Consider the following 14,964-nt stretch of genomic DNA (forward strand, 5'->3'; position numbering starts at 1 on the left):
ACTATCCTAGGTTTTGCAAATTGGTCAGTAAGATTTTTTTTTTACTAATTTAAAACCCAATAAAATGTAATATGCTCACTTATTCTATATTGTAATATGTACAGGTCAGAATAACCAGTGTTACACTGAATGACAATGTAGAATTATTTTTCAATCAAAATTTTATATCTTATTATCCAAAAACATATTTGAAACCTTACAACACTTGCATTTAATGTGATTTTTTCTATGGATATAAAATCATTTTTGTAAATGTATTTTATGCGGACACTTTAATGTCTTTGACCCACACACATAATAATATATTTAAATGTAAAATATTACTTATATTATTTTAACCTCTTGCTCACGGTGATTGCTTGTTATTATGCATATCATAAATTACAAATGTTGTTTATGTCAAAAGAAATAGATCAAGGCTGGTGTTTGAGAAGTTAGAACCACAGTAGAGAGATTCACTAGATCTGCTGTTTCATATCGTGTTCGAAAAGTGAGATTTTTTTTAATCAAATGCCACTTGAATATGTTGATATTTGTGTGTTTGTGCATGTTTTGGGGCCAGCACTCTTTCCTCCTCTTCAGCTGAGGCACAGTTATTGTTTTGTCTGAATCACACGTGACTTCGTATAACGTTCCCTCGTGAGAAACTCTGCACGTGTTCGTGTTGTAAACATTAGGTGTTACAAAGTTGCTCGGTTGAGCGAGAAAAAAAAGGTGCAGCTGAAGCTGTCGTGAACAGCGTTTCCTCTTCGTGTTCGTCCGTGGCTCCCCCCTCGGATTATTTCTGCGAACCGCCCCGTTCACTCATTTGAGGAGAGAAGCCGATGACTTTCTTCTTCATGCTCGCTTCTTGATGGACGTTTTCAAACTTGACAGGTAACGCACAGCGCTGTCGCCGCGTGTTTCTCCGCCGTCCGTGACGCTTCCGAGGAATAACGGAGTTTTCCTCAATCGCTGCTAACGGAATTTTTTGGTACGTCATTAATATGGCGCCAAAAGAGTTATAAGTGTGAGCTTGTTATGTTGCTTTCGCTCGAGAGAAGCCTCTCCTCAGCCGCTCGTGTTTACGCAGGAATATGGAACGCCAAAGCGGACAGAAACGAAATTTAAACGCGTGTCGCAATTCGTAAACGCTTTCGTGATGGATTGTCACGTTATTGCGCTTCACTTTGCAGGATTCTGAGGTAACGCTGAAAAAAACAATTTTGGGGAGCACGAATAAATAAGTGTATGGTCGTCGGATGGGCGCTGCTGGGGATTCAATCCTCCGATAGTAACTTTTATTTCTGTCTGTGGAGGGGAAATTCGTCTACATGTGCCTGGCCTCAGATGATCCCCTGGTTTCCGTACATCGAGGACATCCCTCTTGTGCAAACTGCAAATAAGGTAAAGCGAAAAAACCGCGTGCCATCTTCTCAGAATGTGTTTTTGGCAATCCTATCAAGTTCGGCTGAATTCTGGCATGTTCTACAGAGGCTGATGCGATTGCAGACCTGTATGTTTTTGATCTATTGATAAACTCTTCTGTGCAACTGTAACGTTAGTTCTTTGGTTGGAGCTTTTACTCTGCGACTGGTAAAGTTGTTTTGAAAGTGCAGCGCGCTGAACCTCTTGAACCCGGATCGTTTGTTTAAACTCAAATCAGTGGTTTGTTTTAGTGACATGCTAAGTTCTGAGCACCGAATGCTGGCCTAGCATGCTTCAGATTCACAAACACCCTGCGGGTCAACTGCCACGCCCCCTACAGTCTGCTGCTGCTCACGGCACACTGGGGCATGACGTCACGCGGAGGAGGCGTGGCTGCGCTCGAGGGACGGGAAAGCATGTTTCTTTTCGTCGGTGGAGCTGTTACTAATCTAGTTTACCATTGAACGGGATGTATGCACGTGCTTTGTTGTCATGCAGTGCTCTCAAGTGCTGTATGTAGATCGAACAGTAGAACATAGCACTCCCACATGAATACCTACTATAGTGTTTTTGAACCATACTATAGTAAAGTGTTTGAATTAATTAGTTGTGGTAATTCTATAGTTACTGGGGTAATATAAAAACTGTAGTAATATAAAGAAATGACTTTACCCAATACTGTACTAAGTTTTCTAGAACTATATGGTATATTATATTATACATACATAAAATCCAGGGCAGTTTGGCTAAGTCCATTGTAAAATGCATGTTTTATATCTGAATTTGAAGCACATTGAGTATAATTTTACAATATTGAATCCCAGTGGAGCAGTGTGTTTGTCATCTGCCGTGTGATTGGTGGAGGAGGCGGCGAGGCGGTCACATGGTCACAGTGTGTGTTTCTCGTGTGAGGGGGTTATTCATGAATGAAGCTCTGCCTGTTCCCATCACCCATAACACAGTGAGTAGAGCCGTGGTGTTTAGTGCTGCAGCTTCAGTGTTTGTGAGGGATGCATGCGCTCCTGATGTTCCCTGTCAGTGTTTATCTGACAGACCTGGACGACGAGCGGATGAGTGATGCTCTGATTTATAAACCAGAATCAGAAACACTGAAAATGTTCATTTACTGTGCCTTTTCATTTGACACATGTTATTTGACAAAATGCTTTATGCTAAACATCTTTAAATTAGGATTTTATTTTTTGCACAATTACTGTCCATACCCCAAAATGGCAAAGTAGTAAAAAGTAGATTTGTAATTTGATTCGTTTTTGATTGCTTCCATTGTCCTCATCAGTAAGTCGCTTTGGATAAAAGCGTCTGCTAAATGACTAAATGTAAATGTAATCATTAAAAAAAAAAGTAATGGATCTGTGAAATAGATTTAGATTTTAGGGGCCCGAGAAATACGTTGTTGTTGTTTTTTTTTCCCCATTCAATTTTTTTTAAATTCTGTTATATTGGTTTAATTAAATTGCATTAATCAAAAGGCATGTCAAATTAATACAATTCATAAAACTTTAACAGCTTATTAACATTTTAACAACATTATGACCATATTAGTACCCCCCCAGAAATTCTGTTTTGTTCGTTTTATGTTCAGATTTTTTTTTGTAATAATTTAATACAATCTTATCATCAAAACACTGTAGTAATTAAATAAATGCATAAAACTTATTAAACAGATTACTTAGGTTTTTTATGTAATTAAATTCAACTTTAACAATAATTTTATCTTGTAGCAAAAAGTGCTGCACAACAGAGGTTTACTGCTAAAATTGAAACAAACGAAATATTGTGATATATTTCAATAATAACTACTAATTTTAAGAAGCACATACTGTATATAAGGTATATACATAAACTGAATGTGTATATATATATATATATATATATATATATATATATATATATATATATATATATATATGAACACATTTTTAGCAATAAACACTTTTAATGTGATGCAACAAAAATATGCAATGGAGGTTTTTGTAGATTCATTCATTTCTACCTTCATACTGAGCTTTCAAGCAGAGTCTGATAATTGTTCATCCCTTCTTTGTTGACAGATGGAGAGTGAGATGAAGAGGAGGAAATACTCCACCAGCAGCAACGACTCGGACACCACCGACAGTGAGTGATCAACACTGCATGACGTCTTTACAGATTAAGATCAAATATAGCAAAGTAGTAAATAGTGAGAATTTGCTACTCGCACTCAAAAAAACAAAAAACCCTATTTTTCAAAGACCCCATTTGAGAAAAACAATTTAGTGCAAATGTAAGATGCAATGAGATCTCTATAACAGACTACTTACTGTACATAAAACGACATAAATATCAGCTGTCGCTACGTATCTGACAATTTGACTAGTATAGATTTAATTGCAGTAAACGCATGAAACAGGTGGACTGTGCTAAAAGAAGACATGTCGTAGATCGTGTGCAACAGGTTTATCAACAAAGTTTTGATCATTTAGAGGCCTTCGAGAGTAATAGTGGCTAATGCAATAATTAATCAACAGCTGCTTACAATTATGTGCTAGATGACACGTATTACACGAGAATGAAATCATCTTTCAAAATACATTTTATTGACCTGAATTAAAAAAAAAAAGTTTTTCAACTTTTTTTTTCAATCTCTTGCAGGTCACGTGACCACCTGGTCAGGGTCTTCAAAGAACACAGGGACCAGCAGCACATGGATACGCCATGAGCAGAAGAAACCGTCCGAGGTGAGAAATACGGCTTCATCATTAAACACATCAGATTTTATCATTGATGTCAGCATTTTTTGTAAGAAATAAAAAACTATGTATTAATGAACTGGGTGGATGGTAGGGGTGTGCGATATTTAGGAAAAAATAATGAAATCTCAGTATTTGTTTATTTTTTTTAAGATGATGATAATGAAACAATATTGTGCTGATTGTGTTTTTGTGCTTTTACTGATTTAGGCCTTTCATGGATAGATAAATAGATGATAAATATCACACTAAAACCACCAATAGGTGGCAGCAAGTGCTTGTGTTAATCAGTGATTTGTTTTTTTAATCACTTATTCAAAAGATTCATTCAGTGACTGATTCATTAAGAAGTGAAGCAAGTGACTGTCTTTATGAATGGATCATTGAATCACTGACTCTAATGATTCATACAAAAACAAATTAATTCAGGAATGTAACACTGTAGTGAAACATTCTGATCCAGCTTTGGAACTATTTTCACCTGGCGAAACAATAAAAACAATAAAATGTAACTCGCTCAACATCAACTTATTGTTTGTTGTATTAAATCAATAAAATATTTGTGATTGCGCTCACATGCTGATATTCGGGAAAACAGCACTCTAGCTTGTGTGCCATTTCTGTATCTTCCTATATTATATCATAAATATAAAAAACATAACCCATGCAGGGCTATTTCTTAACTTGAAATACAGCATTCTACTAGGCTTCATCACACAGTCAATGATTTAACATCGTGTTTTTTTTTTTTTTTGCATGAACTCATGCATACTTGATAATGTCGGATCCCACATCATTAAAACAATTATGATAAAAAGTAATGCATTACCCCCAATACTTCAGATGTCTAGATATTACATATGTGTCTGATTTAAAACCACATTTCACACACCAGTGGATGAATTCACGTAACACCCTACGTTTTTTTTCTTGGCAAGCCACCCACTCAAAAAACGTTAACGTTTTACAATTTAATTTTTAAAAGCAGTTGTTTGTATGATTGTATTCTGTGGTGGCATCTTAATATTTCATATTACATGTTCATACATATTTGAGGGTTTAGTTTTTGTGCTTTCTGGCATAAAAATTGCTTTCTAAAACATTGCAAAATATTGAATTTTTGCCTCGGTGCCAGTGAAAATGTCACTAGAGCGAGAAGGGATTGATTCTTGTTGAATGTTTCCAATGTTCTGTTCTTTCAGGTGTTTCGGACCGATTTTATTACAGCCATGAAGTTGCCTGATTCAGCTCAACTGAGCCCAGAGGAGTTTTACTTCCTCTCCGACCCCTGGAGGCAGGAATGGGAGAAGGGTGTTCAGGTGCCAGCTAATGTGGAAGCCATCCCTGAGCCTGTAGTCAGGTGAGAGTCACTCAGTAAATTACAGGCATGGTCTAGACTGATGATTGATCCAAAGAAATCAAGTTAGACAAAAAAATCATTTTTTTAGATGTCAGAGTTAATTTGCATAGTGTTGCACCATATTATGTGTCCCTGCAGCACAGTCCCTGGGGTCTCTGGGGTATATTTGTAGCAATAGACAAAAATACATTGTATGGCTCAAAATTATAGATATTTATTTTTTTGGCCAAAAATCATTAGGATATTACAACCCGAATTCCGGAAAAGTTGGGACGTTTTTTAAATTTTAATAAAATGAAAACTAAAAGACTTTCAAATCACATGAGCCAATATTTTATTCACAATAGAACATAGATAACATAGCAAATGTTTAAACTGAAAAAGTTTACAATTTTATGCACAAAATGAGCTCATTTCAATTTTGATTTCTGCTACAGGTCTCAAAATAGTTGGGACGGGGCATGTTTACCATGGTGTAGCATCTCCTTTTCTTTTCAAAACAGTTTGAAGACGTCTGGGCATTGAGGCTATGAGTTGCTGGAGTTTTGCTGTTGGAATTTGGTCCCATTCTTGCCTTATATAGATTTCCAGCTGCTGAAGAGTTTGTGGTCGTCTTTGACGTATTTTTCGTTTAATGATGCGCCAAATGTTCTCTATAGGTGAAAGATCTGGACTGCAGGCAGGCCAGGTTAGCACCCAGACTCTTCTACGACGAAGCCACCCTGTTGTTATAGCTGCAGTATGTGGTTTTGCATTGTCCTGCTGAAATAAACAAGGCCTTCCCTGAAATAGACGTTGTTTGGAGGGAGGCATATGTTGCTCTAAAACCTTTATATACCTTTCAGCATTCACAGAGCCTTCCAAAACATGCAAGCTGCCCATACCGTATGCACTTATGCACCCCCATACCATCAGAGATGCTGGCTTTTGAACTGAACGCTGATAACATGCTGGAAGGTCTCCCTCCTCTTTAGCCCGGAGGACACGGCGTCCGTGATTTCCAACAAGAATGTCAAATTTGGACTCGTCTGACCATAAAACACTATTCCACTTTGAAATAGTCCATTTTAAATGAGCCTTGGCCCACAGGACACGGCGGCGCTTCTGGACCATGTTCACATATGGCTTCCTTTTTGCATGATAGAGCTTTAGTTGGCATCTGCTGATGGCACGGCGGATTGTGTTTACCGACAGTGGTTTCTGAAAGTATTCCTGTGCCCATTTAGTAATGTCATTGACACAATCATGCCGATGAGTGATGCAGTGTCGTCTGAGAGCCCGAAGACCACGGGCATCCAATAAAGGTCTCCGGCCTTGTCCCTTACGCACAGAGATTTCTCCAGATTCTCTGAATCTTTTGATGATGTTATGCACTGTAGATGATGAGATTTGCAAAGCCTTTGCAATTTGACGTTGAGGAACATTGTTTTTAAAGTTTTCCACAATTTCTTTACGCAGTCTTTCACAGATTGGAGAGCCTCTGCCCATCTTTACTTCTGAGAGACTCTGCTTCTCTAAGACAAAGCTTTTATAGCTAATCATGTTACAGACCTGATATCAATTAACTTAATTAATCACTAGATGTTCTCCCAGCTGAATCTTTTCAAAACTGCTTGCTTTTTTAGCCATTTGTTGCCCCCGTGCCAACTATTTTGAGACCTGTAGCAGGCATTAAATTTTAAATGAGCTAATTAAGTGGATAAAAGTGTAAAATTTCTCAGTTTAAACATTTACTACGTTATCTATGTTCTATTGTGAATAAAATATTGGCTCATGTGATTTGAAATTCCTTTAGTTTTCATTTTATTAAAATTTAAAAAACGTCACAACTTTTCCGGAATTCGGGTTGTAAGTAAAGATCATGTTCCGTGAAGATATTTGTAAATACCTACAGTAAATATATCAAAACGTAATTTTTGATTAGTAATATGCATTGCTAAGAACTTCATTTGTATGACTTTAAAGATATTTTGATTTTTTTTTTTGCTCCCTCAGATTCCAGATTTTTAAATAGTTGCATCTCAGACAAATATCGTCCTCCTAACAAACCACACATCAATGGAAAGCCAGTTTATTCAGCTTTCAGGTGCATCTCAATTAAAAAAAAAAAAGACCCATGATGACTTGTTTTGTGGACCAGGGTCACAAATGTCTCTGTGAAGTGTGCAGCTGTTGCCTTTACAAGAATAGACGCTCAAGAAAATAAATGATGTGCAATTCAATTTTGTAGATACAGATTTATTAATTAATGTAATACATATTTTCAAATGGATTATGAAAATGTAAATAAAAGGAGCTCTAAAAGGTTTTAGCATTTTTACAGCTCTTTTGCTTTAGCCCATCAGTAAATGTTAAATCTGCAAATAAAATGTGAAGGTTCCCTCTGTATCAAGAAAACAAACAAACAACTGCGACTGAAAGCTTGAAAATAACCATATAATAAAACCAATGTACTTTCATTATAAAAAAAACTTGATTGTCGTTTATTTAGTTCTAACAGGTAAGTATTTGCTCCAAACTAACCAAAATAAAAATACTTTGTTTATAACCTCTGCACAGAAAAATAGCAGCATTTGGGATATTTGGTTATCAAAAATCCAATATTTCACATCTCTAGTTTTTACAGTGGTCTCTTATATAAAAAATGTTTAGGGAAAATTAAATTTCTCAGCTGCATGATTCACATTGATTTTTTTAAATTTTATTGAACTATTTTCCCAAAAGTGATAAAGACATGGAAATCACATCTGGATCTCTCAGTCTTTCACTCAACATCCATCTGCTTTCTGTCATTCATGACTTGTGCTTGATGAACCAGCTTATTGTTCAGATTCATAATTAATAGCTTAATTCATTAGTTTGTTCATTTGTTCATCCCTGCTTTTTAGGTTTTAGGCTCAAACTAAGGGTTAGTGTCATCACAATACCAATATCCCAGAAGCCGCTATCAATACTATTGACATTTGATTCTCTATACCATTTTCCAAAGTAATACCTGCTTTAATGCTTTAAGTATACATTTTTGATATAGGAACTGATTGTATTTGTTAATTTTTAATAATTAGTGAACTACTCCCATGTACCTTTGCTTTAGCAGCAGCTGCATGTCAGTAAGTAGGGCTGTGCCGATCACGATCGGCCGATCATTAATGCGCATCTCGACAGTAAAGCCGGTTCTCTAATCAGCGGTAAATTCCCTCAGGTGCGTGATTTCACATAGAGCAGCTGTTACTACACAGAGCCATTGTTAACTGAGAAGATGCACAAATAAACTCTGAAAATGAACGTGGATTTGCACATCCTCTTCCACATCCTATCATAAATGGACAGCACTAAATGCAGGTGTCTCAAATGCTCTTCGAAACCACAGTGAGCTACGTTGCATTTGTGCTTTAATATCGGTTTCAATATCGGTTTCAATATTTTAATATCGGTTTCACTATAACAAGAGTTTCATCTTCAACCGGTTACATGAATTGAGGAAAGAACCGTCTGATCAGAAAACATGACTGATTTCAGTATGCATTGATACCAATCATAATTCACTGTACAAAGGACAAGTTACAATGATATCCTCTGGCTATCAAAGTTATACGACAAATCCTATCCATAGAGCCTTACTTGAATCTGAAACATTCCTTCGAATACTTGATGCATGAAGAATGAGTTTTGTGCTCATTCAAGTGTGCATTTTTTTCCCCAGGATGCTTCCAGAGGTCAATCGAATCCCATTCTTTTCACCGATCCAAGCCAGGGGTCAGTCAGAGTTTGGCTTCGGAGAGCCACATGGTCTCACTGAGTCGTTGAGTTGTTACAATCTTGATGATCTGGATGTGACCTGGCTTGAACTGGTTAATGCTGAATTTAGACAACTAGGTAATATCTGACTCATGTTTCTTTGATGATTTAAGTTTGTTATAGCAAACAGGCCAATAATAGAGTTGAAATTGTATATTTCTTTTTTTTTTTTTAGCTATTTGTTATTTTTTTTATCATTGAGATACCATTATATTTTTTTATTAATATTTAAAATTAGTTTTTATGTTTGTATTTTCTTTTTTTAGTCAATTTTTTTCTTCCTTTTTTTGTTTCCCATTTTAAATTTTCTGGACTCTGTCTTAATGGTTAAATTAAATTGTATTAATCAAAAGCATGTCTAATAATTGAAATCATTAAACTTATACAAGTTAACAGTAATTTATTAATAGTTGACCAAAAATAAAAAAATGTATAGCCCAATTAAATACTTTTTTCTTCTCAAATTCAGTTATTTAGCAAAATTCTGTGTTTTCCATATTATTTTAAATTATGAAATGTATAAATTTTTTACGTTTTTTTTTTGGAAATCAAATGATGGCATAAAAAATTTAACACTTAAATTAAACAAAATGTTAAATTAAACATACCCCCTTTTTTAGCAAATAAAGTGCTTTACTGCTAAAAAATTTAAAACTTAAGAAAATTTGTGTGATTTTATTTCTTTAAAACAGCAGTTTTAATAATTTTAGTAGTAGTAGCAGTAGTAGCAAGATATACATTCTACTGTACAGTATTAATATATTTCGGTCACAATTTCTTCAAGTTAAACCAAACTCTTATTTTGACAAGTTGGCATGAAGAGTTTTGTATGTGTGTGTGTGTATGTGATATGACGGTAGTTTTTCTCAAAAGGGTCATATAGTGACTCTCAGAGCAAATAGATATTGTTCATGTATTTATATACTTACTTTTTGAGACGGCAGATGCTGAAAACAACACGAGCATCACGCGCGTTTCAGTATATGTAGTGAATGAAACCATTCATTCACAAAGAGACGTGCATTCTTTTTGCATTTTAAAATTCAAAGACACTAGTCTATATCGCCATCTGATTTAAGTGTACTGACCATTAAATGCTTTTCTGCATTATTCAGTAAATGCCATTTTTATGACTGAATTTCATGGTTTCATCTCAGAAATCATAGGACCCTATTGTAGTATCAGAAAACCAACAAATACAAGGCTGTTTCCTTTGTGTGTCTCAGCACTTCCAGAGCTGGAGGAGCTGACCATGGAGCAGGTCGTGGTGGAGCTGGAGAACCAGTGTCAGCAGAACATGAAGCAGGCCATCGAGACTGAGGAGGGTCTGGGCATCGAATACGACGAGGACGTGGTTTGTGACGTGTGCCGCTCACCTGAGGGCGAGGACGGCAATGAGATGGTCTTCTGCGACAAATGCAACGTTTGTGTGCATCAGGTATATAATCCTTAATCCTAAAGATTTTAAATAGACGCTAAAGCAGCGGCTGAGATCATTCACTTGTTCACAGTGAATTATTTCCTGGACACTGAATTGCTCGTAGATCACAATGTAGGTGATAGGGAACGATTCAGACACTGTAAATAAAACTTGGGGTTAATGAGGTGAATGACACAGCCTGATCCTGATTTAGGCTCCGGTCCAGAGACAGCAGAGACTGATCCTTCTGATTATGTAACAGTTGTGATTTGTGGAGATTGTTGGTTGTGTTGACAGAAAGCATGTGTTTGTTCCTCCTGCAGGCGTGTTACGGGATCTTGAAGGTGCCGCAGGGTAACTGGTTGTGCCGAACCTGTGCCCTCGGAGTGCAACCCAAATGTCTGCTCTGTCCCAGGAGAGGAGGAGCTCTGAAACCCACACGCAGCGGAACCAAGTGGGTCCACGTCAGCTGTGCCTTATGGATCCCCGAGGTATTGGAAAGAGTCAGTCTGGGAATGGCAGATATAAGCATAGAAGTGTTCAGTTTTAGGATCGCACCAAAATATCAGCTTTCAAAAATTATTCTGTTTCTGACTAAAGAGACAATGGCTGAAAAACTTTTTGGCTCTCTTTTAAAATTATTGTTATTTATTTATTTATTTTTTACATGAGATGGCAGCGTGCACATTAAATTAATCAGTTGTAATCATATGTAAACACTGGCTGTTAATAGCTTGCATTTTAGATGCATGCACCTGCTCTAATGTGTGATGAAATGCACATTTAAAAGGACTGCAAGCATGTTTGTGCCGTAGACTGTTGACAGCGTGATAACAAGCTCTTTTGCATTTGCTTTCCCTAATATTTTTCCTAAAACTTTTGTAATTACACTACCAGTCATACGGTTTTGAACAGTAAGATTTTTAATGTTTTCAAAAGACGTCTCTTCTGCTCACCAAGCCTGCATTTATTTGATCCAAAGTACAGTAAAAACAGTAAAATTTTAAAATTATTTTTTTATTTGTTAAAATAACTGTTTTCTATTTGAATGCATTTTAAAATGTAATTTATTCCTGCAATTTCAAAGCTGGATTTTTAGCATCATTACTCCAGTCGCACGATCCTTCAGAAATCATTCTAATATTCTGATTTGCTGCTCAAAAACATTTATTATGATTATTATTATAATTATTATCCATCCATCCATCTTCTTCCGCTTATCTGGGGCCGGGTCGTGGGGGCAGCAGTCTAAGCAGAGAACCCCAGACTTCCCTCTCCCTAGACACTTCCTCCAGCTCTTCTGGGGGGACACCGAGGCGTTCCCAGGCCAGCCGGGAGACATAGTCTCTCCAGCGTGTCCTAGGTCTTCCCCGTGGTCTCCTCCCAGTGGGACGCGCCCGGAACACCTCCCTGGGAAGGCGTCCAGGAGGCATCCGGAAAAGATGCCCGAGCCACCTCAGCTGACCCCTCTCGATGTGGAGGAGCAGCGGCTCTACTCTGAGCTCCTCCCGGGTGACTGAGCTTCTCACCCTATCTCTAAGGGATCGCCCAGCCACCCTGCGGAGAAAGCTCATTTCGGCCGCCTGTATCTGGGATCTTGTCCTTTCGGTCATGACCCAAAGCTCATGCCCATAGGTGAGAGTAGGAACGTAGATTGACCGGTAAATCGAGAGCTTCGCCTTGCGGCTCAGCTCTTTCTTCACCACAACAGACCGGTACATCGACCGCATTACTGCAGAAGCTGCACCGATCCATCTGTCAATCTCCCGTTCCATCCTTCCCTCACTCGTGAACAAGACCCCAAGATACTTAAACTCCTCCACTTGAGGCAGGAACTCTCCACCAACCTGAAGAGGGCAAGCCACCCTTTTCCGACTGAGGACCATGGCCTCGGATTTGGAGGTGCTGATTCTCATCCCAGCTGCTTCACACTCGGCTGCAAACCGTCCCAGTGCGTGCTGAAGGTCCTGGCTTGATGAGGCCAACACGACAACATCATCCGCAAAGAGCAGAGACGAAATTGTGTTGTCACCAAACCTGACCCCCTCCGGCCCCTGGCTGCGCCTAGAAATTCTGTCCATAAAAATCATGAACAGAACCGGCGACAAAGGGCAGCCCTGCCGGAGTCCAACACGCACCGGGAACAAGTCTGACTTACTGCTGGCAATACTAACCAAGCTCCTGCTCCGGTCGTACAGGGACCGGATAGCCCTTAGCAAAGGGCCCCGGACCCCATACTCCCGGAGCACCCTCCACAGGCCGCCGCGAGGGACACAGTCGAATGCTTTCTCCAAATCCACAAAGCACATGTGGACTGGTTGGGCAAACTCCCATGAACCCTCCAGCACCCTGTAGAGGGTATAGAGCTGGTCCAGTGTTCCACGGCCTGGACGAAAACCACACTGTTCCTCCTGAATCCGAGGTTCTACTATCGGCCGGATTCTCCTCTCCAGTACCCTGGCATAGACTTTCCCAGGGAGGCTGAGAAGTGTGATCCCCTTGTAGTTGGAACACACCCTCCGGTCCCCCTTCATAAAAAGAGGGACCACCACCCCGGTCTGCCATCCCAGAGGCACTGTCCCCGACTGCCACGCGATGCTGCAGAGGCGTGTCAGCCAAGACAGCCCCACAACAGCGTTGGTAGGGCACTGCTTCCCTCTCCTGAGGCGCCGGACGGTTTGCCAGAATCTCTTCGAGGCCGACCGATAGTCCTTCTCCATGGCCTCACCGAACTCCTCCCAGGCCCGAGTTTTTGCCTCCACAACCACCCGGGCTGCAGTCCGCTTGGCCTGCCGGTGCCTGTCAGCTGCCTCAGGAGTCCCACAAGCCAACCAGGCCCGATAGGACTCCTTCTTCAGCTTGACGGCATCCCTTACTTCCGGTGTCCACCACCGGGTTCGGGGATTGCCGCCTCGACAGGCACCAGAGACCTTACGGCCACAGCTCCGAGCGGCCGCTTCGACAATGGAGGTGGAGAACATGGTCCACTCGGACTCAATATCTCCAGCCTCCCTCGGGATCCGGTCGAAGCTCTGCCGGAGGTGGGAGTTGAAGATCTCTCTGACAGGAGACTCGGCCAAACGTTCCCAGCAGACCCTCACAGTACGTTTGGGTCTGCCGAGTCTGTCCAGCTTCCTCCCCCGCCATCGGATCCAACTCACCACCAGGTGGTGATCAGTTGACAGCTCCGCCCCTCTCTTCACCCGAGTGTCCAAGATATACGGCCGGAGGTCGGATGAAACGACCACAAAGTCGATCATCGACCTACGGCCTAGGGTGTCCTGGTGCCACGTGTACTGATGGACACCCTTATGCTTGAACATGGTGTTCGTTATGGACAAGCTGTAACTAGCACAGAAGTCCAATAACTGAACACCGCTCAGGTTCAGATCAGGGGGGCCGTTCCTCCCAATCACGCCCCTCCAGGTGTCACTGTCGTTGCCCACGTGGGCGTTGAAGTCCCCAAGTAAAACGACGGAGTCCCCAGTCGGAGCACTTTCCAGCACCCCTCCCAGAGACTCCAAGAAGGCCGGGTACTCTGCACTGCCGTTCGGCCCGTAGGCACAAACGACAGTGAGAGACCTATCCCCGACCCGAAGGCGCAGGGAAGCAACCCTCTCGTTCACCGGGGTAAACTCCAACACAACACATGAGGTGACGTTCCACGTCCCTAGAGCTAGTTTCCGTGTCCAGGGATCGGGCTGTCGAGGCCCCCGCCTTCGACTGCCGCCCGATTTACTAAGCACCGGCCCCTTACGGCCCCTCCTGTAGGTGGTGAGCCCACGGGAAGGCGGCCCCACGTCGCTCCTTCGGGCTGAGCCCGGCCGGACCCCGTGGGGGGAGGCCCGGCCACCAGGCGCTCGCTTACGAGCCCCAAACCCGGGCCTGGCTCCAGGGTGGGGCCCCGGCTGGGCCATACCGGGCGACGTCACGGTCCTATGATTTGATCTCTTCATAAGGGTTTTCTGAACCGCTCTTAGTCTGACCCGTCGCCTAGGACCTGTTTGCCTTGGGAGACCCTACCAGGGGCATATAGCCCCGGACAACATAGCTCCTAGGGTCATTCGGGTACTCAATCCCCTCCACCACGTTAAGGTGGCAGTTCAAGGAGGGGATAATTATTATTATTATTATTATTATTATTATGTCGAAAACAGCGGAGTAGAATTTTCTTCAGGTTTCTTCAATGAACAGAAAGTTAATTAGAAAATCATTTGAAATGTAAATCT

The 14,964-nt window shown here is 40.6% G+C and overlaps 1 protein-coding gene across 2 annotated transcripts in view; it reads left to right on the forward strand.

The window, feature by feature from the left end:
• The first annotated feature begins 634 nt into the window (after positions 1 to 634).
• LOC132117538 (protein Jade-1-like) overlaps positions 635 to 14,964 on the forward strand; it is a 43,085-nt gene continuing 28,755 nt past the window's right edge. The window contains exons 1-7 of one of the 2 annotated variants that reach the window (XM_059526890.1): positions 635 to 876; positions 3,480 to 3,543; positions 4,060 to 4,145; positions 5,360 to 5,517; positions 9,221 to 9,393; positions 10,542 to 10,753; positions 11,059 to 11,226. In XM_059526890.1, the coding sequence (XP_059382873.1) occupies positions 3,480 to 3,543; positions 4,060 to 4,145; positions 5,360 to 5,517; positions 9,221 to 9,393; positions 10,542 to 10,753; positions 11,059 to 11,226 (861 nt within the window). In that variant the 5' untranslated portion in view covers positions 635 to 876. Of the gene's footprint in view, positions 877 to 1,237; positions 1,387 to 3,479; positions 3,544 to 4,059; positions 4,146 to 5,359; positions 5,518 to 9,220; positions 9,394 to 10,541; positions 10,754 to 11,058; positions 11,227 to 14,964 lie in introns of those variants that run through there. The other variant, XM_059526889.1, reaches the window with a different exon arrangement.

Source organism: Carassius carassius, chromosome 36 (genome assembly GCF_963082965.1).
Source record: "Carassius carassius chromosome 36, fCarCar2.1, whole genome shotgun sequence".
Classification (NCBI taxonomy): domain Eukaryota; kingdom Metazoa; phylum Chordata; class Actinopteri; order Cypriniformes; family Cyprinidae; genus Carassius; species Carassius carassius.